This window comes from Urocitellus parryii, chromosome 4, assembly GCF_045843805.1.
Source record: "Urocitellus parryii isolate mUroPar1 chromosome 4, mUroPar1.hap1, whole genome shotgun sequence".
NCBI lineage: Eukaryota > Metazoa > Chordata > Mammalia > Rodentia > Sciuridae > Urocitellus > Urocitellus parryii.
Window position 1 is genome coordinate 211,205,855 of NC_135534.1, and position 24,527 is coordinate 211,230,381.

The window sequence follows — 24,527 nt, forward strand, 5'->3', positions numbered from 1 at the left end:
TGATAACTGAGGATTGAACCTGAGGTGCTTAACCACTGAGCCATATTCTCAGCCCTTTTTGCCATTTTATTTAGAGACAGGGTCTTACTGAGTTGCTAAGTGCCTTGCTAAATTGCTGAGGCTGGCTTTGAACTCCCAATCCTCCTGCCTCAGCCTCCCAAACTACTGGGATTACAAGCATGCACCACCATGCCTGGAATATAATTACTTTTTTTAAAAATACTATTTTTTAGTTGTAGTTGAACATAATACCTTTATTTTTTATTTGTTTATTATCAGAGCCTCGCACATGCTAGGCAAGTGCTCTGCTGCTGAGCCACAACCCCAGCCCATATAATTACTTTTGATGTGATAAAGTAACTTTTCCCCAAAAACAGCTTCATTTAATCAATACAAATGCTTAAACACATATGAAGGGCTGAGCTCAAACTACCAGAGAAACTGAGTTTTGGAGATGGAAAACCCCAATTACTGCCAGACATCATGCAGTGGCCCAGCAGGAAGGACTGTAACTCCTGAAGTCACTCCTGGTGTAGCTGGGAAGGGTCTTAGTGACCTCATGCTCAGCTGGCCTCCCACTTCCAGAGGTGAAGAACATGGTCATAAAAGGAGCAGGTGGCCAGGAGGCTGGAATCCAAGTTCATCCCATCTGGGTAGGAGCTGTAGTCATAGTTCTGGCTGCCACTCTTCCTGTCCAGTAGAGAAGCCTTTGGCTGGGATCTGGCATGGCCCTCCCCGTCGTCATCTACCATAGCTTGAAGGGAGGTTGCTGGTGATGTATTTACAAGCTTTAGGCCATAGGCCCAGTCTGCCAGTCTGGCTCCCACTTCGCTGAGAGGAAAGGAGGAGGAGGGAATAGGCTGCAGGGAACGGGCGAGGAGCCAGGACCAGTCGGCCCCATATACCAGTGAGTTGGGCAGCGTGTGGGATGCCATGACCACCACTTCCTGCTTCTCTGGAGTAAGACAGAACAGGAACCACAGTGTTACTTGGAGCTGATCATCCCTACTGACAGCCCCATCTACCCTCAAAGGGAAGTTTCAGAGCAGTCAGCGTGTCTGTAGAGAAACCATCAGGATGAACCTCAGAGAGGAACAGCCAGGGCTACAGAACCACATGCGTAGGCGCCTTCTCCTAGCTGGAGAGTCCAACAAAAGCTGCTCTGGGGGTTGCCCCACTGAAGGCTTAAAGCAGGTGGGTGTGGTGGTGCACACCCGGGGGGCTGAGGCAGGATCACAAGTGTGAGGCTAGCCTAAGCAACTAGCAAAACCCTCAAAATTGAAAAAGAGGAGGGAGCCAGGTGCAGTGGCATATGCCTGTAATCCTAGCAAGGCAGGAGGATTCCAAGATTGAAGACAGCCTGGGCAACTTAGCCAACACCCTGTCTGAAAATAAAAAGAATTGGGGGTGTAGCTCAGTGGTAACACCCCTGGGTTGGGTCCCCAACACGGGGTGGGGGGGGGTAATGAAAAGCAAAGGTTAAAGGAAAAATGAGCCAACCAGATGGGAGGAGACGACGCAAAGGGGACTGTGTGCTGGGTACAGAGGCCAGAAAGGCCACGGCATGTGCAAGGAACTGCAAGTGAAGGGCCCTGGCTGCACTATGCTAGTGGTAACTTATGGCCAAAGGCTCCACAGCAAGCAGACTGTGCATTCCCTAGGAAGGTCCATATGAAGTTTATTTATGGTTTCCTTCCAAGCTGTTCCTAGGGCAGCTTGGAGGGTGGGGCAGGGCTGGAAAGAGGCCAACAGTGTTCCCACAGTGCACAGCCATGGTGGCATGGAAGAGGATTACCTCTAGAGAAAGGAAGGAAGTGTGGCCAAATGGGAACAGGTCCACAGCCCAGAAGAAGGCCACACTAATAAGAGCAGCTGCAAGAACCTGAAGAATAGAGCTAAGGTGCCCACTGGGAAAACTGCCAGCCATCACTCAGGCTTCTAGTCAGCTTAGATGTTAAGTCACAACTCAGAAGTGCCATTGCCACTACCTTTGATGTACAGGGAGTTATAGTGCACAGTGATGTGCTCCAGAAGCATAATGAACACTGAAGGAAGGCCAGGACGACACTACAGCCCAGGGACTTCACAGGGCAGAGGTGGCTCCAGAGAGCAAACACAGTGGCAGGGCCCTTGGGCAATGATATGGGCTGACCCTGGGGAGGACACTCCCAGGAGGCTGTCCCAGAGACCTCCCCTGGGCAGTAAGGACCCCCACCCCAACAGTCCTCATCCAGCAAACATAGCACCAGTTCCTGGCAAAATCACCTTCTACAGATTCAGAATAAGCTGTGCCCTCAGAGAGCTAGTAAAGGAATGGACAGAGACACCCTTTAGGGGCAAGTGCCACCAAGAACAGTGCAGGGGAGGGACCAGTGTGGTGAGAGTGCTCTGCAATCTAAATTCACTAAGCATTCATGTCCAGAAAAGGGGGCTCCAACAGGCAGGAAATAATGAAACAGTTAACATTCAAAACTGTGAACCACAAACACCTCCCAGAACAGCCAACAACGTAATGACAAAATCAACCTGGAATACTGAAGTCTGAGACAGACCCCTAGTGAAATCATTCAGCTTGAAGGATTAAGAAAAAAACTCAACACAGTGGCAAGGTAGAAACCACCCACATGTCTGTCAGCAGACAAATGTGTGAACAGCCTTTAGGAAGTTCTGGCTCCTGATGCAAAGGATGAATCCAGAAAAGTTCAGAAGCCAAGTGAAAGAGTTTATGAAAGGCCTGATCCTTCTGACCCCACTGTGTCAAGTACCTACAGCAGGCAATCAGACAAGCAGAGAGCAGCTGGTGGGAGTCACAAGATGAGCAGTGGCCATGGCTATGCAATGTGCATTTAAAATGGCTGGGCTGCAGTGGGGGCTCAGCAGGAAAGCGCTGGCCCAGTATGCACAGGAGGCTCTAGGTCCCATCCCCAGGACTGTTAGGAAGAAAAAAAAAAAAAGTTAAAGTGGCATATTTTATGTTATACCTTTTAAAATTTTTATTAAAAGCAGTTTTTTAAAAAACTGCTTTTTTTTCCCTCCAGTCAGGAAAACGCAAACTACTTACAGCAGCTATCAGACTCCTAAAGCAGCAAGCCAAGCAATGCAGGAATATATATTTTCAAAAGATTCAAGCAAAGAAAGTGAGTCAAAATCTTACCAGCAGTCTTCCCTTCAAGAATCAAGGCTACACAAAGAAGCAAAGAGCCTTCCAGGATTCCAGGAGCACCACCCCAAGCCTTTCTGAAAAGGCTACCCAAACTAACTCTGCCCACAAAGACCACAAGCTGCCAGCCCTTATCAGGGCAAGCACTAAGAGTCCTCCACCATGAACTGAGATGGAGAAAAAGTAGGTGAGGCAAAGAAGGAAAAACACTAGAGCACACATGCCAGGTCCTGGGATCCCCAGCACTGCAAAAAATATGCATCTTTATATGATGATGTAAAAGTGTGTTGAATAGGGGAAAAAAGCCACTAAGAATGGGAAGAGCAGTGGGAGGCAGAATAAACTCAGTGCTGTTTTGTGGGTGGCAGGAAGGAGGACCAACTCGTGTAACGTGGCCAGCCTGTTTGGAAAAGGATCCAGAGGCATTCAGAGCTCATTAGAACATCAGCATGAAGACAGCACCACAAGAGCACAACTCCCCTAAACACTGAGAACAACAGAGAAGAGCAGAGCCAGCAGGTCACTAGAAACAAGCAGTGAGTATGCCAATGACACCCAAAGTGGCAGCGACTTGAGAGGTGAAGAGTGGGTATCAGAGCAGCCTAGCTGCTAGTGTGCACAGCCAGCCACCCATGCAGACAAGCACCACACTGTACTCACAGCAAGGCCAGCTCCATGCCACCTGGAAGAAACACACCTCCAGTGAAGTGAGGCAGAGCCCTCGGCAGGGAGCCAAAGACTGGGCTGAGCCCTGATGGTGGCTGAGACCCGATCCAGGACATGCTGAACCTGGAAGACCTCAAGTGTAAGGCCAGCCTCAGCAACTCAGTGAGGCCCTAAGCAATTTAGGAGACACCTTGCCTCAAAATTAAAAAGGGCTGGGATGTACTCAGTGGTTAAGCACCCCTAGGTTCAATCCCTGGCACCCTCCCCCCCCCAAAAAAAAAAAAAGAAAAAGAAAAGCAAACTCCCAAAATTGTTAAGTATGATTAGATTTTGTTTAAAAAAAAAATCTTTTACATGAAGAAAAAAATACCTCAATGGCAAAATCAAGAACAGAGACAAATTTCTAACCCATTCCACAGTTAGAGCTAAAATCCCCAGTAGGTTGAAAAAAAGAAAAACTCTAAAACTGAGAGGTAAAAAGATTAGAAACCAGAGAGAAAAGGAAACAAAACACATACAAAGATAATTCAAGGACCAAAATTACAAAACCAGTCCTTCAACATAAGAAAAATGCATAATTTCACTTGCAATTGGAGACATGAAATTTTGAACTACTGAGATGACATTTCTCACCGTCAGATGATAAAGGTCCCAAAGTTGGCTGTCTGCAAGATGGCAGTGCCTGGTAAAACCCAGCTTGTATCCAACCTCTGACTCTGCCATCTCCCTCTGGGGGCAATCCTAAAACCCTTCTCCCATGAAACAGCTTGAGCAAGAGGAGGTGCACTAGAAGATGAGTGCCCTGTGAGGTGCTGGAGCAACCTGAGCCCACTCAGAGTTGGAAGGCCATGTGCAGTGCACCAGGGGCCATGTGGAGGGCACCAAGACCTAAAGTGTGTTCCGCTGAGTGGGATGGAGCCTGGGCCTCAAACACAAGGCAGGCCTCTATCACTGAGCCACACCCCCGGGCCCCCAGGCTGGTCTCAGTCTCCTGAGTGCTGGGACTAGATAGACACTGCCAATGCACCTATCTTTTATTCTTCTATATATTTTTACTTATAGATGGACAAAATACCTTTATTTTATTTTTATGTGGTGCCTCACACATGCCAACAACAGAGAAGAGCAGAGCCAGCAGGTCACGAGAAATAAGCAGTGAGCCAAAGCCCCAGCCCCCTGCTTGATGACATTTTTAAAAGAAGTAAGTAAAGGGCTGGGGATGTGGCTCAAGCGGTAGCGCGCTCGCCTGGCATGCGTGCGACCCGGGTTCAATCCTCAGCACCACATACCAACAAAGATGTTGTGTCCGCCGAGAACTAAAAAATAAATAAAATTCTCAAAAAAAAAAAAAAAAAAAGAAGTAAGTAAAGAACAAAGGTGGTGTAGGAGGGTGCATTGGCCACGCCTATGATCCCAGCTACTCAGGAGCCTCAGGCAGGAAGATCACAAGCAGGTCAGCCTGGACAACAGTGAGATCCTATCTTCAAATAAAACAAAAAGTGCTGGGGGTGCAGCTCAGTGGTAGAGTACCTCCCTAGCATGTGTGAGGCCCTTGGTTCAATCCCAGGACCACCCCCAACACACACAAAAGCATACATAAAATGCTATGTTCCATATTATAAGAGTGGAAAAATAAGAAAAAAAATGCTTATTTTTGCAAAAAGACACAATTATAACCATAAACTAATAACACTGCTTACCTATAAGAAGTGAATAGAAAAAGGAAAAGGGAAAGAAGAGGAAAAGAGACTCTCTGGAGCATACTTTTTTTGTCTAGTTTTAACTTCTAGAACATTGCTAATGTGTTTATGCACTTGAAAGAAAAATAATAAAATGAAGATAAATAAAACATCCTTTAACCTCTAATCCCAGCAGCTTGGGATGCTGAGGCAAAAGGATCACAAATTCAAGGCAAGCCTGAGCAACTTACCAAGGCCCTGTCTCAAAATAAAAACTGGGTGTGGTAGCACACACCTGTCATCCCAGTGAGAGACAGAGGCAAGAGGATTACAGATTCAAGACCAGCCTCAGCAACTTAGAAAAGCCCTGTCTCAAATTAAAAACATAAAAAAGAGCTACAGATGTGGCTCAGTGGTTAAGGAACTCTTGGTTCAATCCCCAGAACCAAAAAATAAAATAATATCAAATAATAATAAATTAAATTAAGTTTCAAAAAGATCTGGGCTCAAGTGATAAAGCACCTCTGGGTTCAAGCCCTAGTATCAAAAAAGTTACCAGACATATAGGACACTGTAATGCTAGAAGGGTCAGCACATGAGGAAGATACGAGAATTATAAACATACATAACCTAAAACAAAGCCTCAGACCAGACGCGGTGGCACGCACCTATAATCCTAGAAACTTGGGAAGCTAAGGCAGGAGGATTGCGAGTTCAAAGTCAGCCCCAGCAATTCAGCGAGACCCTGTCTCAAAAAAAAAAAAAAAAAAAAAAGAGCTAGGGATGGGGATGTGGCTCAGTGGTACAGTGCTTTGCTAGCGTGAAGCCAAGTTTAATCCCTAGTGAGACACCCACAATCATAACACATATAAACAAAGCCCCAAAACACATGAAGCAAAAATCGACAGAAATAGCAGACACACTCTGCTGAAGTACACTGACCACTCCCCAGGACAACCCATAAATTAAAAGAAAATCCACAACGCTTTCTTCAGTAAGAACATAGGGACACCTCACAGAAATGTTTAACAGGCTACTGAAACGACTTAATGGTCAAAAGGAATCAGGGAGAACAGGCACGGTGGCATACTCCCATAATCCCAGGGGCTTGGGAAGCTGAGGCAAAAGCGAGGCCCTAAGCAACTCAGTGAAACACTGTTTCTAAATAAAATACAAAATAGGGCTGGGGACGTGGCTCAGTGGTTGAGTGCCCCCTGAGTTCAATCCCCGGTATTAAAAAAAAAAAAAAAGAAGAATCAGGGAAATGAGGAAGTACCTGCAAAGCAGTATAAGGAAAGGTTCAACAAACCAAAATGTACAGATGGGCAAGAACAGGCTCAGGAGGACAAGTGGCACTGTGGGTGCCCCCATCACTAAGATGACCTTAAGCCTCAGGGCACAACAGAAACAGTGAGGAAAGACAGGAAGAGGAGCTGCGGGGGAGAAGGGCAAGCTACAGAGCCAGGTCTTGAGTATGGCTATGCAGGCTACGAGCCTGCCTGGGAGTAAATGGAGGAGGCAGGGGTACAGGGTAGCATCCTAGGGACGATGGCCAAGTGGCACAGGCCAGGATGGTCTGCCTGCTCCTTCTGGGGCAGAAGCCCTGCTTTTGGGCAGGGAGGGGAGGTAGGGGAGGTCACAGCTGAGTGAGGAGGGGAAAGGGGCCCTGGGGCTTGAGGAGAAGGGCATGAGAACAAAGAGGCCAGGCAGAGGTGTTGTGAGAAAGGGAAAGAGTTATCAGCACATATGGGACTGGGATAACAGGGTCAAGCTGTTCACCAGAAGGAAAAACGGAGGAGGTGGGCCATATAGACGTGAGGGTGTCAGACAATAAACCTCCTGGGCACGGTCCTGGTGGGGTCAGAGGAACCAGGTGCTGAACCTGCACAGGCTCTTCTGAACCTGCAGTCCTGCATTGGCAGTGAGGGGCAGCAGTAAGAGCTGGTGTAGTCTGGGATCATGCAGAGGTTGGGGAGGAGACTGGCAGGTCCCCACTCACCTGTGGTCTTCTGGCAACTCAGGATCCTGAAGCCACTGTGCATGCAGGCCACCAAGAGCAGGTGGTGGTGGAACGGGTGCCACTTGAGCCTCCACACGCCACCCTGCACAGGCACGTCTGCCCACGGCTGCTTCATGCTCCGTGTGTCCCACAGCAACACGTGCTCATCATAGCTAGAACCAGGCAACCAGTGGCCTCACTTCTCCAAGGGAAGAGGGCAGCAGCAGGAAACACCTCCCAGGAGACCCACCCCACTCATCCCTGGAGGACAAAGGCCCCTGACCCAACCTTGCACTGTGGCTTGAGGGTCGGTGGACTGCGGCCACAATACCCAGGTGGAAAGGTGGGAAATGCAAGGCCCCCATGACCTCACTTGCACTCACCTTCCTGTGGCCAGGATGTGCTCCCGATGGGGACTGCTCTGGATGCTACACACACCCATGGAGTGTCTGCAGGGAAAGAGTGCCCCTGAGGAAGGGATGGTGGGGGCAAGGAAGGCCCATGGGCAATGGTTGGGGAGGGAATGCATGTGAGTTGCCTCCTGGCCAATTACCTATTGCTGGTGAGGATGGACACAGCAGGCATCCTGGTGTCCCAGCCTTTGAGAAGGCCATCATCCCCTCCTGTGTGGACAAAAGCAATACATCAGCAGAGGACATGGTGATGGGGATGGCCACTTCTCAGGGAGGAATCTGTGAAGCCTTGGTGACTGTCCTGCATGGTTTCAGGCTACCACTGAGGCAGAAGCACTGCTGCCTCTGATGTGCTGTGCAATTTCCTCATTTATTATACATCGTACTTTGTATCTTCCATCTTTCCCACTCAACAGAAGCACAGTGAAAGCAGGGACTTCGGTCTGTTTTGTTCACTGATGACCCTATCATCCAGTACAGAGCCTCGCACATCTTAAGTGCTCAGTAAATATTGGTTGAATGATGGGGTTGGGGTTGTGGCTCAGAGGTAGAGCACTCGCCTAGCATGCGAGTTTAATCCTCAGCACCACATAAAAATAAAAATATTGTGTCATCTATAACTAAAAAATAAACATAAAAAAGTATATTGGTTGAATGATTGAATTAGTCCTGAAATATTAGGTCATTGTCCCCTCCCACACCACATACTCTGAATTAGCTAAGCCCCAAGGCAGAGGAACTAATCCAAGATGGAGAGAACTAAAAAAAAAAAAAGAATTTTGGTCTCAGAACTGTTCAAGGATGTGATACATATAACACAGATAAGGACTCTCCCTCAGGAAAACTGAACACGAAGCATATCAATCCTAAGTGGGATGAGCAAAGGGTACCATGACAACAGCAGTGCAGGACCAGGCCTGACCTGGTTGGTGAGGCTGGGTGTCCTACACGGGCTTCTTCAAAGACTTTAAGCTAAGCATGCCAGAAAAGTGGAAGCAATCTCTGGAAGAAACGTCAAGACCCAGAGAGAAAATGGAACATTTCAGGAGAGATGATGAAGAACACAGATACCTCATTCAGAATAGAGAAGAGAGGTAAGTACCAGCCAGATAACACAAGGTCTTGGGAAAACTGATTAGATTAAGTATTTTGATTAAGTATTTTGGATTTTATCCTAAAAGAAATGGGAACTGCAAAGGGGACGATTTGTAAGATGTGATAAGCTCTTTATGTTTTTTATGATTTTGACCTATGAAGGGACAGAATGGATGTTAGGCCATCACTTGTGCTCTGCTGCAGACAGCTAGATGAGACCACAGCCTGCACAGTTCTGCCAGGAAAAGAGCAAAAGGTGGCCAATTCCAAGGGATGCTCAAAAGATAAAATCACAGCTGGAGTTGTGGCTCAGTGGTAGCATACTTGCTTGCATGGCATGTGTGAGGCCCTGGGTTGGACCCTCAGCACCACATAAAAATAAATAAAATAAAGATATTGTGTCCATCTGCAACCAAAAATAAGAAAGATAAAACTAGTTAGGACTGGGACTCTGTGTTCCTGTGAGGAACACAGGAGTTGGTAATGGCTTACTGGTTTCAGATCAGAACCCAAAGACCATCCCCCTCAACAGATGCTAGGGAGGAGAGGTCGGATGTAATGAGCTCAGTTCTAGGTAGCAGAAACATCTTGCCTGCCAGCAAGAAAAATGGATTGAGCTCAGAATAAAAAGCAATAAAAATGTGGTTGCTTCTGAGAAAACAGTAATTGAGGCAAGGAAAGCAAAGACAGAGAGTGAGATAAGGATCCAGACAGATGCCAGATGAAACCAACCCTTCTGTGCCGAAGAAGAGGAGCAAAGCAGAAAGGAGGGCTATCCCAGAGACACCAGAGAGGTGCACAGCAGAGGGTGAGGCATGGCAAATGTGCAGGGAGACTGCCCAGCGAGGCTGGGAGCACTAGGCTGAGAGCTACGGACCAGTAAAGACCTGGGCCAGAGAGTTAGTGGAGGAGGCTGTGCAGTTTCTGACAGCCTAAAAGAACTGCCCTGCACTGCACTGCACCAGGACTGCAGCAACTGCCACCAGCCAGGTGGAGCTCGGAAACCAGAGCAGGTCTTTTCTTGTGTACTTTGTTCTGTTCTTCAGAGCCCAACTCTTCCACCCTCCCTCGAATTACCCCTTAGGAGAAGCTACCCAAATGCCGAGTTCTGTTAATTTGTCATTCCCACATCAGCATCCCAAAGTACAAATCACTCAAAAAGACAAAGAAGTCACCCTATTTCTCTCATATTTCCTTTTCTTTTGGAAGGTGAGCTATACCCAGAAAGGAGAGACCTGAAACCCAACACGACAAAGTCAACAGATATCAAGCAAGAAATGGGACTCAGAGAGGATTTGGTACTGAGTGCCATGGAGGCAGGACAGCTCTACAGGTACCTGCTCCACCCAAGACTTGTGATGCCCGAAGCCTGCTAAGGAACAGGAAGTGGCACCAGTGCCAGCTGCTGTCCCAGAAGACACTCTCCACACAATGCCCTCAGGAGCCCAGCACACCTAGCACTTTGGCCCTGGGCCAAGCCTCATCCCCTCCCTCCCAAGTCTCCTGTCAGAAGCAAGTGGGTCAAGACCCTGTGCAGAGGGGCTGGGGATGTGGCTCAAGCGGTAGCGCGCTCGCCTGGCATGCGTGCGGCCCGGGTTTGATCCTCAGCACCACATACAAACAAAGATGTTGTGTCCGCCGAGAATTAAAAAATAAATATTAAAAATATTAAAAAAAAAAAAAAAAGACCCTGTGCAGAAACACTGACCTGAATATACCACTTCTGTCTGCCAGTAATTGAAAGCAGCGATCCAGGCCTCAAAGTGATGGGCCTGCCAGGAGGCGACGTGCTGTAGCCCAGGCCCCGATTCATTCACCTTCAGGAAGTGCAGCTGCCCCTTGGAGTTGCTGCTGATGATTTTCAAGGGCTGGTCACTGGCCCTAAACATGTAGAACCGATGGAGAAGCCCAGTGAGCACACTCACCACCCTCTTCTGGTTCACAACCAAGTCCCAGGTAAGGTTCTCCAAAGCTCTGGCATATGGACACACCTCAAGGCTTGCTTGGGTATCTGCCATTGGGTAATCACAGAAACCAGTGTTGCATTCTCTGAGGAAAACTTTATTGCCATTTATCTAAGATGCAATGATTTTTTTTTTTTTTTTTTTTTAATTAGGATTGTTAGTGATGTTCCCAAATACAGGGAATCAAGGCTCAAAACTCTCTCTGGCCTGAAAATAGGAAATTCAATTATCAGAGGAATGACTTGAGGCCCTCCTGGCACTTACCTTCCGGATTTCCCAGTGGACCAATCCAGGGACAACGCCAGGCACTGCTCCTCCAGGATGACACTGGACACTGGCTGCAACAGGCTGCTGCTCTTCTACTGGAAAGAAAGGAACTCCCCTGTCCAGGCAAACATGCTCCCTTGCCCCCTCCCATGGAAACACAGCCATCAGCTACTGGTACACAGTCACACAGACTGGAACACCTGCTACGAGCCAGGCACAGGAAGGGACTGAGGATGCTGGAGCTCACACCTTGAGATGTCTCCACACTCTTGACCTGGGGCATGGTCTCTTAGCCACCTGGACACTCAGGCACATCTGCTGTCTCCATGCTCAAGAACCATGCCTGACACATGCTCTGCACCATCCCAGGCCTCCTAAGGTCCTGGCAATTCTGTCCCAAGAGGGACAATAAGAGCTTTCCTCTGCTTTTCATTTCAGAAGACATAACAGCCATTAAAATGCTACTTCTCACTAGATATAGTGGCACACACCTGCCATCCCAGCAACTCAGGAGGCTGAGGCAGGAAAATCACAAGTTCAAAGCCAGCCTCAGCATCTTAGCAAGGCCCTAAGCAACTTAGTGAGACCCTGTCTCTAAATGAAAATTAAAAAGGTCTGGAGATGTGAATCAGTGTTTAAGTGCCCCTCGGTTCAATTCCCAGTACCAAATTTAATTAAAAATGTTAGTTCTCTTGTCTAAGATTTATGCAAGTTTCTTTTTTTGAGAAAGGCCCTTGCTAGGTTATACAAACTGTTCTCAAATCCCTGAATGCAAGCAATCTTCCCACCTCAGGTTCCCATGTACCTGGGACTGTAGGAATGTGCCATCATGTGTGGCTGTGTGAGTGCGAGTATCTAAACAGCCCCTTCAGGAAGCCCTTAGCAGGCTACTGCACTACAGTCCTGTCTTGGGTGTATGTGCTCCCGCCTGGAACATGGTCCCTGGGCCCAGTCTTCCTCAGACATTCTTCCCCTCATTTCTAGGACCAGGCTCCTGCTGAGCAGGTCAGAAACAAGGCCCTGAGTTATCACAAATCAACGCCAGCTGGGCTTCTGCTCTGGTCCCACTGCAGCACCTGCAAGGGGGTATATTCCTTCCTCCCATAGGCAGAGAGTGTAGGCTGTGGACTGTTGGTGTCATTCCACATGACATCTACAGTCTCCCTCTTCCTACAACAATCATTAAATCATTTTGCAAACCATGGCACTGGATCACCGTAAACCACTTAGAAAACCTCATGTGGGGCTCACACACTCTCCCAAATGTTTTTACATGGGAAAGTCACCATTATTCTTAGTCCCAGTATCAACCCAAGGCATGCTTGCCCAGCTTTCCTTACAGAACCCTCAGATCTACTGTGTGTGAACAACCTGTCACTTCAGCCCTTTTGCTGAGCCACTAAGGTAATAACCTCCTCTCACCAGACCCCTGTCCAATTTAAAAGTGACCCCATGGCTTCTTACAACACTGATGACACAGTCCAGCATTAAAGGAACCATTCTAAGAAAGCATCTGCACAGGCACAGCCCCCTCCCCACCCCCTCCAGTCTCCTCCCCCCACAAAGCCTGGCCTGTCACTGACCTCAGATACCCCCAGGCGGAGCAACTGTATAGATCCACTGGCATCTGCCAAGCCCAAGAGCGCTGAGCCGGCCACTGGGATGTGGCACCTGGAGAGAACTCACACATGAGAACACAGGACACACACCAGAAGAGGGGGACATTGTGCTTTCCAGTAATTTATTATTTAAATTTCAAATGCTCCCATACAAAAAGTTTCCCAGCTCATAAAATCACAATTCTCATTGCTTACTAGGCTGATTCTGACTCTGGGAATGGGAAACTGACAGGGAGATAGCCCAAGAAAAGTGCCTGCCACATGCCCATTGGCAGGTGGAACAACACAGAAGCAGCTACTTGATGAAGATGCCAAAGCATGGGACTCCATGATTAGGTGAGCAGAGGCTCAGGACCAATTCCAGACCAGGTGGGGTTGCTATCAAAGTCATACCATTTCATGTCCAGGATTGCAGCAGTATCTCTTCTTTGGACCTCAGCCAGAGAGGAAGTAGAGTTGTCCTCATTGAAACTGTACAGGTAGAGACGACCTAAACGGACGTGAGGCTCCTCAACCTCCAGTCCACCCTACAAAATATGCACATTCTCTGATTACCCCCAACAGATGTCAAGAACACAAGATTTGGGAAACCGGATCCACTATGAAAGGTAGACCAAGACTGGCAAAGCGGCCCTCTGCCTGGAAGCAGAGTCCTTAATTTCCTGAGTGGGTCAAGTGTCTCTTCTGGCATGTGATCAATAAGTAGGTGAACTCTCCCCACCCAGCACAGACAGTTCCTATATGGGCCAACAGGACCCAGCATGGCTAGGTTAACTGCGCTGGGAGTCCTGACCTGGTCCGCCCTCACTTTTCAGCACCCAATTCCGTTCTCAGAGATCCCTTCCAGGGGGCAGGCTTCATCCTAACAGGTACTCTTATCTTTACTGCAGATTCCAACAGTGTGCCTGGGCCGTGCCACTCACGAATCTGAGTGGTTTTCTGGAGGCTAGTGGCCGCCTCCCGCCCCGCACACCTTGGACCCGGACGCGGCATCCGGCCTGCGCAGCTGGTAGGTGCCACAGGCTAGCAAGTGTCGGCAGCCCTCCAGCGGGCACCACTCCACGCTGTCCGCGGTGAACTCGGTGTCCACGGCCTGAAGCACCCGCGCACAGCGGCCCGCCATCTAGCCCCGAAAGATGCGAGACCCATGAGGCGAGGACACAAGCACACTCGCTCAGGCGCAGCCTCTGCCAACTCCTTCCGGGGCAGTACTTCCGGCCGCCTGAAGCCACCGGGGTGCTGCGCCCCCTGTAGGCAGGCGGACCGCGGTGAGAACCCGGTGCAGGGCGCGCCTCACGTTGGGCTGGGCGATGCCGCCCCTCGGCGGGCGGGAGGGGTAGCCTGGCGCTGAACAGCGCAGGGAGGCAGCAGTTTGGTAAGGGGAGTAATGTGACCCTTAGCGGGAGGCTGAGTAGCTGCTGAAGCTGCTCAAGAAAATCCCTGAACCCAAAGACTCAGGAAGGCAAGTCGGGGACATTGGGTTGTAAGCATCCTGCCCAGAGACACGTGAGGCTCGGAATGTGGCCTTTGGAAATAGGATCTTTACAAAGATCAAGTTAAAATGAGGTCCTTAGGGTGGGCCCTGATGCAGTATAACAGGTGTTTATGGAAAAGAAAACGTGGACACGCATTGCAGAGGAAGACCAGGCCAGGACACCCTCCCCGGGGGGGGGGGGGGGGGGGGGGGTGTCATTTGAAGACTGTCATTGGAACTAGGCATCTACCAGACCAGGAGACTACTGGTGCTAGGAGAGGCAAGTGAAACACATCTTTCCCTAGCACCCTTGAAGGAGTGTGGTGCTGGCAGCTACTTATTCAACTTCTGGATTCCAGAACCCTGAAACAATATCTTGTTGTTTTAGTCCATTTGGTTCACAGTAGTCCGTTATGGGAGCTCCAGGCAGACACACGGAGACAAATTCACATAATATCTGGGCATCAACTCTGAGGAACAGTTCCCAGATAGCAGTCCAACATACCACTGAGAAGGTAGGAATAAGCCCCATACCTGAACCACCTGAATTTCTCCTAGAACAGCCCAGATACATGGTTACAAGGACCAAGAAGTCAGGATCAGGGACTGGGGTTATGGCTCAGTAGTAGAGCATTTGCCTAGCACGTGAGGCACTGGATTCGATTCTTAGCACCACATATAAATAAAATATAAAGGTCCACTGAAAACTAAAAAATTTTCAAAAAGTCAGGATCACAGGGAAGCACAAAGGAGTGAAAATGGGCCCATCTCACCTACATAGCAAAACCTGTACCAGTGGGCATGAGGGGAAGGGTAGGCACTCCCAGGCAAGCCCCAAAACTACATACATCCCTTTGTCAGTACAGCCCTTACAGATTGGTTTTGAGAATCTGAGCACTTCGAGTTTAATTTGGGGATAAAAAAGCTAACTGCAGAGCAAGGCAGCTTGGCTGGTCAGAGGGCACAGACAGGTTCAAGTTCCAACATGGCCACTTCCCTAAGGACACAAGCTGACCAAGGCTTGCCAACTGTCTTCTCTGAGCCTTTGACAGCAGATTGCCTGGGGGAATACAAAGCCCCATGCCTGAAGAACACCCAAGACACAACATGCCAAGCCATACAGGATCCCTCCACCCAAACAGTCCTGGCAACACATTGGAAGCAAGGTTACTCCAGCGCTGGGACACTCAAGGATTCCAGCCAGCTGCTGTTCACTCTCAGCACACACATAGCTCCCCTCCCCAACAGCTTTCTGAGCCCCCATTACTGTTCCACTTATAGTCTGAGCAGGGATCTCTACTACCCAGCAAAGGTCAGGGACAGGGATTGGGAATCTGTGGTGCAGAACCCCTGTGGATGTATGGGAGTTCTCATGGTCCAGAAATCCATTCAGGAATTTGCAATACCATTTTTTTTTGGTAATGGGGACTGAACCCAGAGGCACTTAACTACATCCCCAGACCTTTGTTTTATTTTTTTATTTTCAGACAGGATTTTACTAAGTTTAAGGCCTCACTAAATTGCTGAGATTGGCCTTGAACTTACATTCCTCCTGCCTCAACCTCCCAAGTCACTGGGATTACAGGTGTACACCACCATGCCCAGCTCAATATCACCTTTTCCTTTGTCCTTCCTCCTCCAGGAGGTACAATAAAAAAAAATTAAAAAAAAAAAGCCACAGAATTGTGGCTCAGTCGTACAGCGCTTGCGTAGCACACGTGAGGCACTGGGTTTGATCCTCAGCACCACATAAAGTTAAAATAAAGGGGGTCAGTGGCAGACACAGGAGCTTTCTCACAAACCAAAGGCCACCAAAGGGCTATGATCTGCCAGGAACAAGCATGAGAACACAGGGCATCTTAGAACATGGCAGAAATGCTACAAGAGACATTTTAGCAGAGCCTACAGACCAACACAGGGCCCAGGGACATGATGCCCAGTTGGATGGGAAGAGCCTGGGGGCAAGACAGCTGACTAGACCCAAAGAAAGGCAAAATCCCAGTAACAGAGGGGCTCTAAATGGATAACACACTGGACAGCACTGACATCTGCAGCCCCCAAAGGGAGAAGGATGGCTGTCCCGGGGGCCAATGGGTGGAGAAGTGTCATTCACTTCATGCTAGGCAAGCTGTGCGCATCATTCTGGGAAGAAACTCCCACTTCAAGCAAGGTAGAATCTAGGGCCAATTCCTATCTAATGTATCCCACAGCTACTGAAATGGTGGCTGGCCTCTTAGACCACCCCCGCTGATCCTACTGACCAAGTCTCACTGCACTCCCGGCCAGACTCCAGAGAGGCTTGATATGCTCTGCTCCTCAAAGGCCAACGAAGAGCACAGCAGGTCCTGTCATTCCACAACACTTGGCTGATTCCACTCAAAAATACGCCTGGCCCTCAACAGATGGAATAAGGAGCAGAGAACAGCCGAGACAGAAGATGATTCCACCCTTTACTCTGTCCTTTTGGACACAACTTCTTGCAGGCCACCCTCAGTGGGGACCCCACTGCCCAGGAGAGAAGCTCCACTATTGAGTTTCTAGACTTGTGGCCGACCATTTGCCATTTGAGGCTTACAGCAAATGATCCTATTTGTAGTTTGTAACCCTCCCCTTGCCTCCCCCCCCAAAAAACTGTACATGAGTTTACAAACATATTAACATATAAATAATGAGAAGGGTCCCGGGGAGCCTCCCCGTTGTCTCTGCTGGACATTTAACACTGGAGGAGCACTGTCCCCACAGACAGCATGTGTCATGGGGAGACTCATGGTGGCTGTTCTGGGCTTGCCACTGGATTCTTCGGCACCTCCAGGTTCAAGCGCCTGTCTGTCTCTGCTGTGCCCACGGAAGAGCCCGAAGCCACAGGCCCGCGTCAGTGGCAGCTCTGCTGCCAGTCATCGCTCCGGCTCAAGCTCGTGCTGGAAGGGACGCTTCCTCTCCCGACAGTGCTTCTTGTGGGCAGGCCAGTCCTTCTGCTGGCATTGGGAGCCACAGTACCGGGCCACCTGGCAGCGCCCACAGATGTTGAACTCCCGGAGCTGAAACAGAACATGTGGCTTCACCATCATTTCTGGGAAGCAGTGTGGGGCAGAACCTGAAAAGACTGGGCAAAACCCCATTCGCCAGGCTGGTATATAGCTCCACCACAGAGCAATTGCCTAGCATGTGCAATGCTCTGGGTTCCAGCCCCAGCACCACAAACCAACCACCCAACAGAAAAAACAAGCATCAGAGTTGTAAGGCCTGGGCCTGCTTAGGCAGATACAAGAGTAAAGGGAGAACCACCCTGGTGGAAAGCTAGGGAAGTACCCAGGGTCTACTGGGTCCATGCCATAACCAAACTGCGGGTGAGGTGGCCAGGAACCAAGGCCTCATTGCTACACACTGTACCTGCTTCTCAATCACTGTGCAGGGAGGGTAATGACACTCATAGTAGGTACAGGAGTTCTCCTCTTCTTCTACCACATCCCCATTGGCATTGTAGTACCGGGTCACATTCAGGACAGGGAACTGTTCTTCTATAGGATCCGTGGGAAGCTGCTGGATTGCAAGCCAGTACAAGCTCTGCTCCCTAAAAGCAAGTAGAGGCCTCAGTATATTTGGCTCAGGAAAGCACACAGGGAAGATGGTGCAGCTTCAGGACACCAGTTTTTGTTCCAGCAATTTGATTTCTGTTTGCCCATCTCTGCCCTGTGCTTATCACTACATGACATTAACTATTTAGCATAACAATCTCCCACTAACAACACATAAGCACTGCCTTATCTGTCTGTCACCCTCCCCAACACCTGGGCTAATGGGCACACAGCAGGCACAGAATATGGACAATTCAGACCTTACTTATGACCCTTGGAGGCACCCTTACTGACCGATCAAGCCATTTCCCCTTCAATTTTTTGGGCTGTCCTATGTCCTTCTAACCACCTCCCACCATTTGAATGAGTCAGAGGCTACCAAGAATTCTACTAAGAACTGAGATCTAGAGGGCACATATTACAGTATAAAGCCCCCAAACAAGAGTTGAGTGTGGAGGACTCCAGCCCTGTGCTGGGCTTCAAGGGGTACAGCCCACACCACAGGAGCCAAGGAGCCACTGAACCTACTCTTCTGACCATCCCACTTAATGGAAGCCAGACCATGAGGCACCTGTTCAGAAAGGGAGGGTCAACATATGGAAGGATGGGCTGGGGATGTGGCTCAAGCGGTAGCGCGCTCGCCTGGCATGCGTGCGGCCCGGGTTCGATCCTCAGCACCACATACCAACAAAGATGTTGTGTCCGCCGAGAACTAAAAAATAAATAATAAAAATTCTCTCTCTCTCACTCTCTCTTTAAAAAAAAAAAAAAAAAAAAAACATATGGAAGGATGCTGGCAGCTTTCTAAGCCCTTCTGTGAGGTTTATGAGCAGCCCTTTGGAAGCAGAAGGAGGGGAGGAGGGGATCAGGTTTGCAAAGAGGCCCCTTTAGATGAGCTAAACTTGTCCCATATTAACCAGGACAGCAAAGCACAAAGTCCAGGCCTGGGAGAAGAGTAATCCTATGTAGGATATGTAGGATAAAGAACCAGCCCATGTGGAGGCTGTAAGCCAAGAAACAGGATATACAACCTGGAGCAGCTGGAACTTGAGGCTCACTCAGACTGGCTCTGACTATTGCTTCTGGCCTGGGGCCTGACCCAGTACAAGTCCTCTACACTGCTAAGTTCCAAAACCCATATCAGAAAGCCAAGAATGACACCTACTAAGTCCTAGTTGCCCAAGTCACCTCTACCAGCAGGAGGTGCTTGCAGGTATAGGGCACAACTGCAGAAGGAATCTCCCCAAATGGACACAGAACAGAGGAGGAAGGATTGCTAGACGAGTTGACTCAGGGTTGTGGCTGCCCCCTTTCCTAAAGGACTTTTTTTTTAATATCTTTATTTTATTTTATTTTTATATGGTGCTGAAGATCGAACTCAGAACTTCACACATGCTAGGTGAGCGCTCTACTGCTGAGCTACAACCACAGCCCCCCCAGAGGTTCGTAATTGTGATTATTGTATCTGATAATCATAAAAGATATTCAGAGGCCTACAAGTAACATTTAGCCACAGGATAGCCAGACCATCACATGAGGACCTATCTGAAGTAATGGGTGCCACCGCAGAATGGACCCACTGCTGGTGATATGGTGGGTGCACGGGGACTTGCTTGAATACGGGGAGGGTCCATCCAGTATATGCCCCAAAGGGAGCTGCATAAGCTGGGAAAGGTGACTCCACATCTACACTAGGGAAATAGGACAACCAAACAGAAACGCCAGATGTTAGTTTTGCCCCCCAAGCACCTCCTACCCTTTGTTGATGATACAACCCTGGTTTCCTTTTATGAGAGACCTGATCTCAGCCCCAGCTCCAGGATAGAAAAGCAAGATACCTGAAAGGGCCCTGGGACTTCCCTCTACAATGAATAGGCCTGCTGCTGATGAAGACCACTCCCCCACCTGGGAAAAGCCCTGAGGGACAGAACTGCAAGATGAGCATCAACCCTGGCTCTCCACATTTCTGTCAGGGAAAAATAAGTGCCCTATTTTTGCTTCAGCCAAATTGAATTCAGTTTCTTTTTCTTGCAACCTAAAGTCCCACCCAACATAACTCCCAAAAGGATAAAAACCCTTTACTCAACATTTATAAAAGGTTCAGGTTCACTTAAGAGCAATAAGAGAGAACTGAAGCATCAAAACTCTGTATCAGAACAAAACCAAGAGCCACATGGAAAGCAGAGACTCCCAGGCTCTGCCTTTACCTGCCAAAGTCCATGTAAGAATGAATGAGGTACTGTCTGCAGGACACCTCGGGGCCAGAGCAGCAGTTTGGAAGTAGCCCTCAAGGACTTAGGGACTGTCCTCTAGCATCACCAACAGCAGCCTGCAGGGTGGCCCTGCCACTTCTCTCCCACTGCACAGGGCTCTGGCACGATCCGAAGGCAATAAGTGAATGTTCAGCTCATCACCCAAAACACTGAACTGTCCTGTTGGGGTAGTTAGCACTGCCAACATTGGGAAAGACCACCCCCAGCTTGAGGAAGTACACAGAAAGCCCAGAAGTCTGTGAACAGGTCAAGGATGCATGTGGAGCTGAGGACTCCTGGGCTCATTTCAGCTCCCAACTCCATCTTGCTGGTCCCTCAGATCTTCCCAAGGGCTCCACAAGTATCAGAGATGGGCTGGTCCTGGGGCAGCAAGAACTGCCCTCCTACATGGAAGCTTGTACAAAATACTGTGTTTAGGACTTCAGAGAGCTGGAAACTGAGAGGTCACGCCCCCAAACCACACCATCCTGCTTTCTTCAAACCTCTACTCAAGGAAAACTGCTTAGCAAAAGAACACGACAGAGAGACCATGTACATGCATAGGAGGCCTCAGGTATGGCCCAAGGCTAGCTAGCCCTACTTCATCACATCAGTTAATGGATTCCTAAATCCAATTATCATAAGATCACTCCAGAAAGATAATCCTAGAAATTCTTCCCATTCCCATGACAAATGGGGAAAACCACACTTTGGGGAAAAATTATCCTGATCCCAAAGCACACACAGGCATCATGACACAGTGGGAACATGACCCTCTTGGTTCTGAGATTCTGGAGGAAGCACAATAGGAAAAACCCACCTCTGTTTGCTGGAGGTCTCTTCAGCTTTGAGCCGCCAGCCCCGAGGCACCAGCTGCAGGTTGTCCAGGCGGTTGTCCACAGTCACAGCATTGAGGTGCACTACCTGGAAACCGGGAGCGACGCCGCCCCTGTGCCTCTCCCTGGGGAAAAACATCTTCTAGAGTGCCATCTCTGACCCTCACAGATATCTCTGGTTAATATGCAAATCCAGCCAGAAAAAAGTCTCAGCTACTTGGTCTGAACTGGCTCCTCATCCTATGGACAGGAGGTACACCCAGGGGAGGATGCCCACAGGAATCCATGTTGACAATTCTGCTCCAGGATTTAAGGGCTGGACTCATGAGAACCAAGGATGAAACCCAAAAACTATCTGAACAGCCATCCTTGAGACCAGCTCTGCATCTGGGTGGTCCCAACATTTCAGAGCCCCACAGTGTACAACAAACATTGGTGGCCTGCTTTCCAGGGAGGTAGACTAAACCCCACAACAGGCATAGTGAGAGCCCAACAAAGAGAGCAGAATCCCCCTCCTCCATAGGAGTCTCTGCCCCAGCAGAACACTGGCTTGGTTTGGTTTTTTGTTTAATATTTTTTTAGCGTCAAAAGACCTTTATTTATTTATATGTGGTGCCAAGGATCGAACCCAGAGCCTCACACATGCTAGGCAAGCACTCTACCACTGAGCCACAACCCACGTCCCCACCTGGTTTTTGAAGTACCACAACATGCAAATTCACCATTCCTTTGGGTTACTGGCAAAAGACACAGAAACAACTCTTCAGACCCAGACCCAGGGAAAGTGGGGCTAATCCAATTTCACCCAGCTCTACTGCCTCAGGCATACTTGCACATCAGAGCTTACACAGGACCCAGATGGGAGATGGAAGGCATCTGGAAAATACCCACCACAACAGTTCATGAAGGAGCCTGCCTGATCCCCTTCCTCGGTTTTTGTCAAAGGCATATGCAAATATCTTAGCACCATTTCCATCTGCATCTACTTCCATTCGGGCCTTAAAAAAAAAGGGGGAAAAGGTTTGTTAAACAAGCTTCAAACTCTGGGCAATATTTGATGTAGTTTGGTGGTAGAGGATCCTTGGATTCAATCTCCAGTACTTGGAGCAAGGGGGAAATCAAGCAAAACAAACAGCCAGAAGGACAAATGCCAGCCTATTCTCAGGACCCTGGGGGTCTGGAGAGACTCATTTAGACACAAATACCAAAGGCCAATCACTGAAAAACAAACACTCCAAACAAATTATCTTCAATTTGGGCAAGAAACCTACTATGGACACAGAGAAATACATTCTCCCATTCTTTACAAAAAGGCCCACAACCTAGCAAGGAAGAGAAACCCCTGAACAAGCAGTGTCTACAAAGTGTGAGGTGCTGATATGAAATCATGGAGTGGGGACACTGGCGGTGGAGGGCTTCTGTGCCAAATCAACAGCAGGAATGGACATTTCCCACTGAGAACACTGGCAAGGAGCAGGACCACTTCCCCTCACACTGTGCAGAGGTGAAGACTGCTGCACCCTGATCTGAGTTAATAGACATCCTGTCACAAACACAACCAGACCTGGTGTGTTCTCAAGAGCCAGCAAGCAGGGTGTGAGGCTGGGGAAAGAGCAGTGGGACTGCAACAGGCTCCAGTGAGAATCAACAGTGTGGACCTGAGGGTCCACAGGCCAGCGGTGGCTAACCACTTGCTTACATAGCACAGGGAAGGAAATTCACTCCTCATGACCCTTCCCAGGCACCAACCAAAAGCAATATGAAAGCACCAGTCATCCTTACCTCAAAGGAGTAGCTCTCCACCAATGGGATGTCTTGTTCATCTATCAATGTGTATTTGGTCTAGAAATTAACCACACACAAGTTACATTTGCAATACTCACAAGGAACAGTAACTAGTAACAGGCAGGAGCCAACTTAATTTTCTTGTGAAATAGAAAGTAACTATGTGCCTCTTCAGGACAAGATAGATCAGAAAGTGGCAGCCTTGTTCCACTTCATTGGTGTACACTGATCTACACCAAAGAGCAGGCAAACCAACAAAACCAAATCATGGCCACATCAGTCTGTACCAAGGGAGCATACCCATCTGCACAACACAACTCCAGCAAGTGGCACTGAGCTTTAATGTACCAATAAACCTATTCAAAGTTGGTTCCAGTGGAGCAGAGGGAGGGGCCAAGGCTGAGATATGATATTCAGAAGGTCTTAATGTTTATTCATTAAGCTGGGCAGTAAGTATGCGTGCTTAATGGGCTAGGCTTCTTAGCTACCTGCCTGAAATGTTCCAAATAAAAGCCTTAAGGTTTTTGTTTATGTTCTTATGGTCCCACCCTTTCCCAGTCGGGAATTCACATCCCCAACAGTCCCTGCTGAGCTTCTGCTGAAGGGACAGAAGAGAGTTTCCGAGGAAGCCTCTCAGGGTCTCTTCTAGGATCTAAACCAGTTTCTGGCGTTTGACTTCACCCTGCCTCCACTCCTGTCCCACCAGGAGCTGCAGCCACTGGTTGTGGGGCTGGATAAGGTCCCTGGCTCCTAAACACCTCCAAGCCTCAAAGCCCACAGGTGCCACGGTAGCTGGGGCCTCAAACACGCGGAGGGCGGGGCCAGGCACTGGAGAGCAGCAGAAAGAATCCCTGGCTCCAGGTCCCTGCGGTGAGGAAGCCCAAGGCGAACTTGGCCAGCCCCTGGGAGCGCTAAAAAGATCCCCGAAGCTCGGCGAGCCGGTAGGCACGGCGCAGCACGCCTCAGACGCGCCGGTGAGATCGCCCGAGGCGGCCACGGAAAGGGCGCTCCGTTCAAACCCGGCGGTCGCAGGTGCAGCCCCGGTACTAGGCCCGGCCGCGGTTGCCCGGGAGGGCTCCGGGTGAGCGCGGCCGGCCGCCTCCGCACCCCGCCGGCCCGGCCCGGTGCGTCGGGAAGCCAGAGGGGCGCGTCGGATGGCTCGAGGAAAGCGGCACCCGGCCCAAGCCGGGACCTCGAGCCCCACTTGCCCCGCCCGCCCGTCGCCCGGCCCGCGCAGGCCCGGCCGCGGCTCCGGCCGCTCACCTTCCCGGCCACCCGGCCGAGCCGCACGATGCCCAATTTGAAGTCGGTCATGGCCGGGCCTGCGCTCTCGGCCGGCAGCGCCGCTCCCTCGGGAGGCGCCGAGCCGAGGCGAGGCCGCGGCGCTCCGGGCGGGCCGGGGGCGGGCCGGGCGGGCCCAGGGCGGACGAGGCTGGGCCGCGCTCGGGCCGCCGCCGCCGCCTCGCGCCCGCCGGACCTGCCACGCGCCGCCGCCGCCGCCGCCGCGCGCACCCCAGAGAGCGGAGCAGAGGGGCGGGGCACTGCCGGGACACACCCCCGACACAGCCGCCCGACCAATGGAAGGGCGCGCCCTGCGCCGGCTGGCGCGCGCCGACGAGCCGCGGCCAGTGGGAGAAGAGCGGGTGCGCCGGCGTGCTGGAAGCTGGGCGAGCGCGGGGGAGGGGCGGGCCGGGGGCGGCGCCTGCGCGGCGGGCCGGCACGACGTCAGTTTCGCGGGAAGCT

The 24,527-nt window shown here is 50.0% G+C and overlaps 2 protein-coding genes across 8 annotated transcripts; both read right to left on the reverse strand.

The window, feature by feature from the left end:
* Positions 1–248: 248 nt before the first annotated feature.
* Dph7 (diphthamide biosynthesis 7) lies at positions 249–14,051 on the reverse strand. Of its 7 annotated transcripts, none has more exons than XM_077797192.1 (10): positions 13,836–14,051; positions 13,256–13,389; positions 12,827–12,914; positions 11,241–11,335; positions 10,721–10,893; positions 8,058–8,127; positions 7,888–7,953; positions 7,505–7,677; positions 3,821–3,842; positions 249–831 (listed from the first exon to the last, which is right to left on the reverse strand). In XM_077797192.1, exons 1-10 carry the CDS (start codon positions 13,983–13,985, stop codon positions 564–566), a joined length of 1,239 nt encoding a protein of 412 aa, XP_077653318.1. In that variant the 5' UTR covers positions 13,986–14,051; the 3' UTR covers positions 249–563. The 7 variants fall into 7 exon arrangements, with proteins under 7 accessions (XP_077653318.1, XP_026270982.1, XP_077653319.1 ...); XM_026415198.2 differs by having other exon boundaries at positions 643–955; XM_026415201.2 differs by lacking the exon at positions 249–831 and adding an exon at positions 2,833–2,930.
* A 2,718-nt stretch (positions 14,052–16,769) lies between these two features.
* Zmynd19 (zinc finger MYND-type containing 19) lies at positions 16,770–24,181 on the reverse strand. The gene is made up of 6 exons (XM_026415172.2): positions 24,048–24,181; positions 22,782–22,841; positions 21,891–21,997; positions 20,984–21,124; positions 17,727–17,907; positions 16,770–17,374 (listed from the first exon to the last, which is right to left on the reverse strand). The coding sequence occupies exons 1-6, from the start codon at positions 24,096–24,098 to the stop codon at positions 17,231–17,233; spliced, it is 684 nt and encodes a 227-aa protein (XP_026270957.1). The 5' UTR covers positions 24,099–24,181; the 3' UTR covers positions 16,770–17,230.
* Positions 24,182–24,527: the final 346 nt, after the last annotated feature.

What these genes read in the sequence shown, in the direction of transcription:
- Dph7 (XM_026415197.2), bottom strand. Translation starts at nt 13,985, where the DNA reads ATGGCGGGCCGCTGTGCGCGGGTGCTTCAGGCCGTGGACACCGAGTTC. An exon ending in GCAATCCTGGACATGAAATG is followed by an intron (nt 12,915 to 13,255) that starts GTATGACTTTGA and finishes AGTTCTCTCCAG; the next exon opens with GTGCCACATCCCAGTGGCCG. An exon ending in TCCGCCTGGGGGTATCTGAG is followed by an intron (nt 11,336 to 12,826) that starts GTCAGTGACAGG and finishes TCTTTCCAGTAG; the next exon opens with AAGAGCAGCAGCCTGTTGCA.
- Zmynd19 (XM_026415172.2), bottom strand. Translation starts at nt 24,098, where the DNA reads ATGACCGACTTCAAATTGGGCATCGTGCGGCTCGGCCGGGTGGCCGGG. An exon ending in TGGAGAGCTACTCCTTTGAG is followed by an intron (nt 21,998 to 22,781) that starts GTAAGGATGACT and finishes TTTTTTTTTAAG; the next exon opens with GCCCGAATGGAAGTAGATGC. An exon ending in CTCCTTCATGAACTGTTGTG is followed by an intron (nt 21,125 to 21,890) that starts GTGGGTATTTTC and finishes GTTTTTCCCCAG; the next exon opens with GGAGAGGCACAGGGGCGGCG.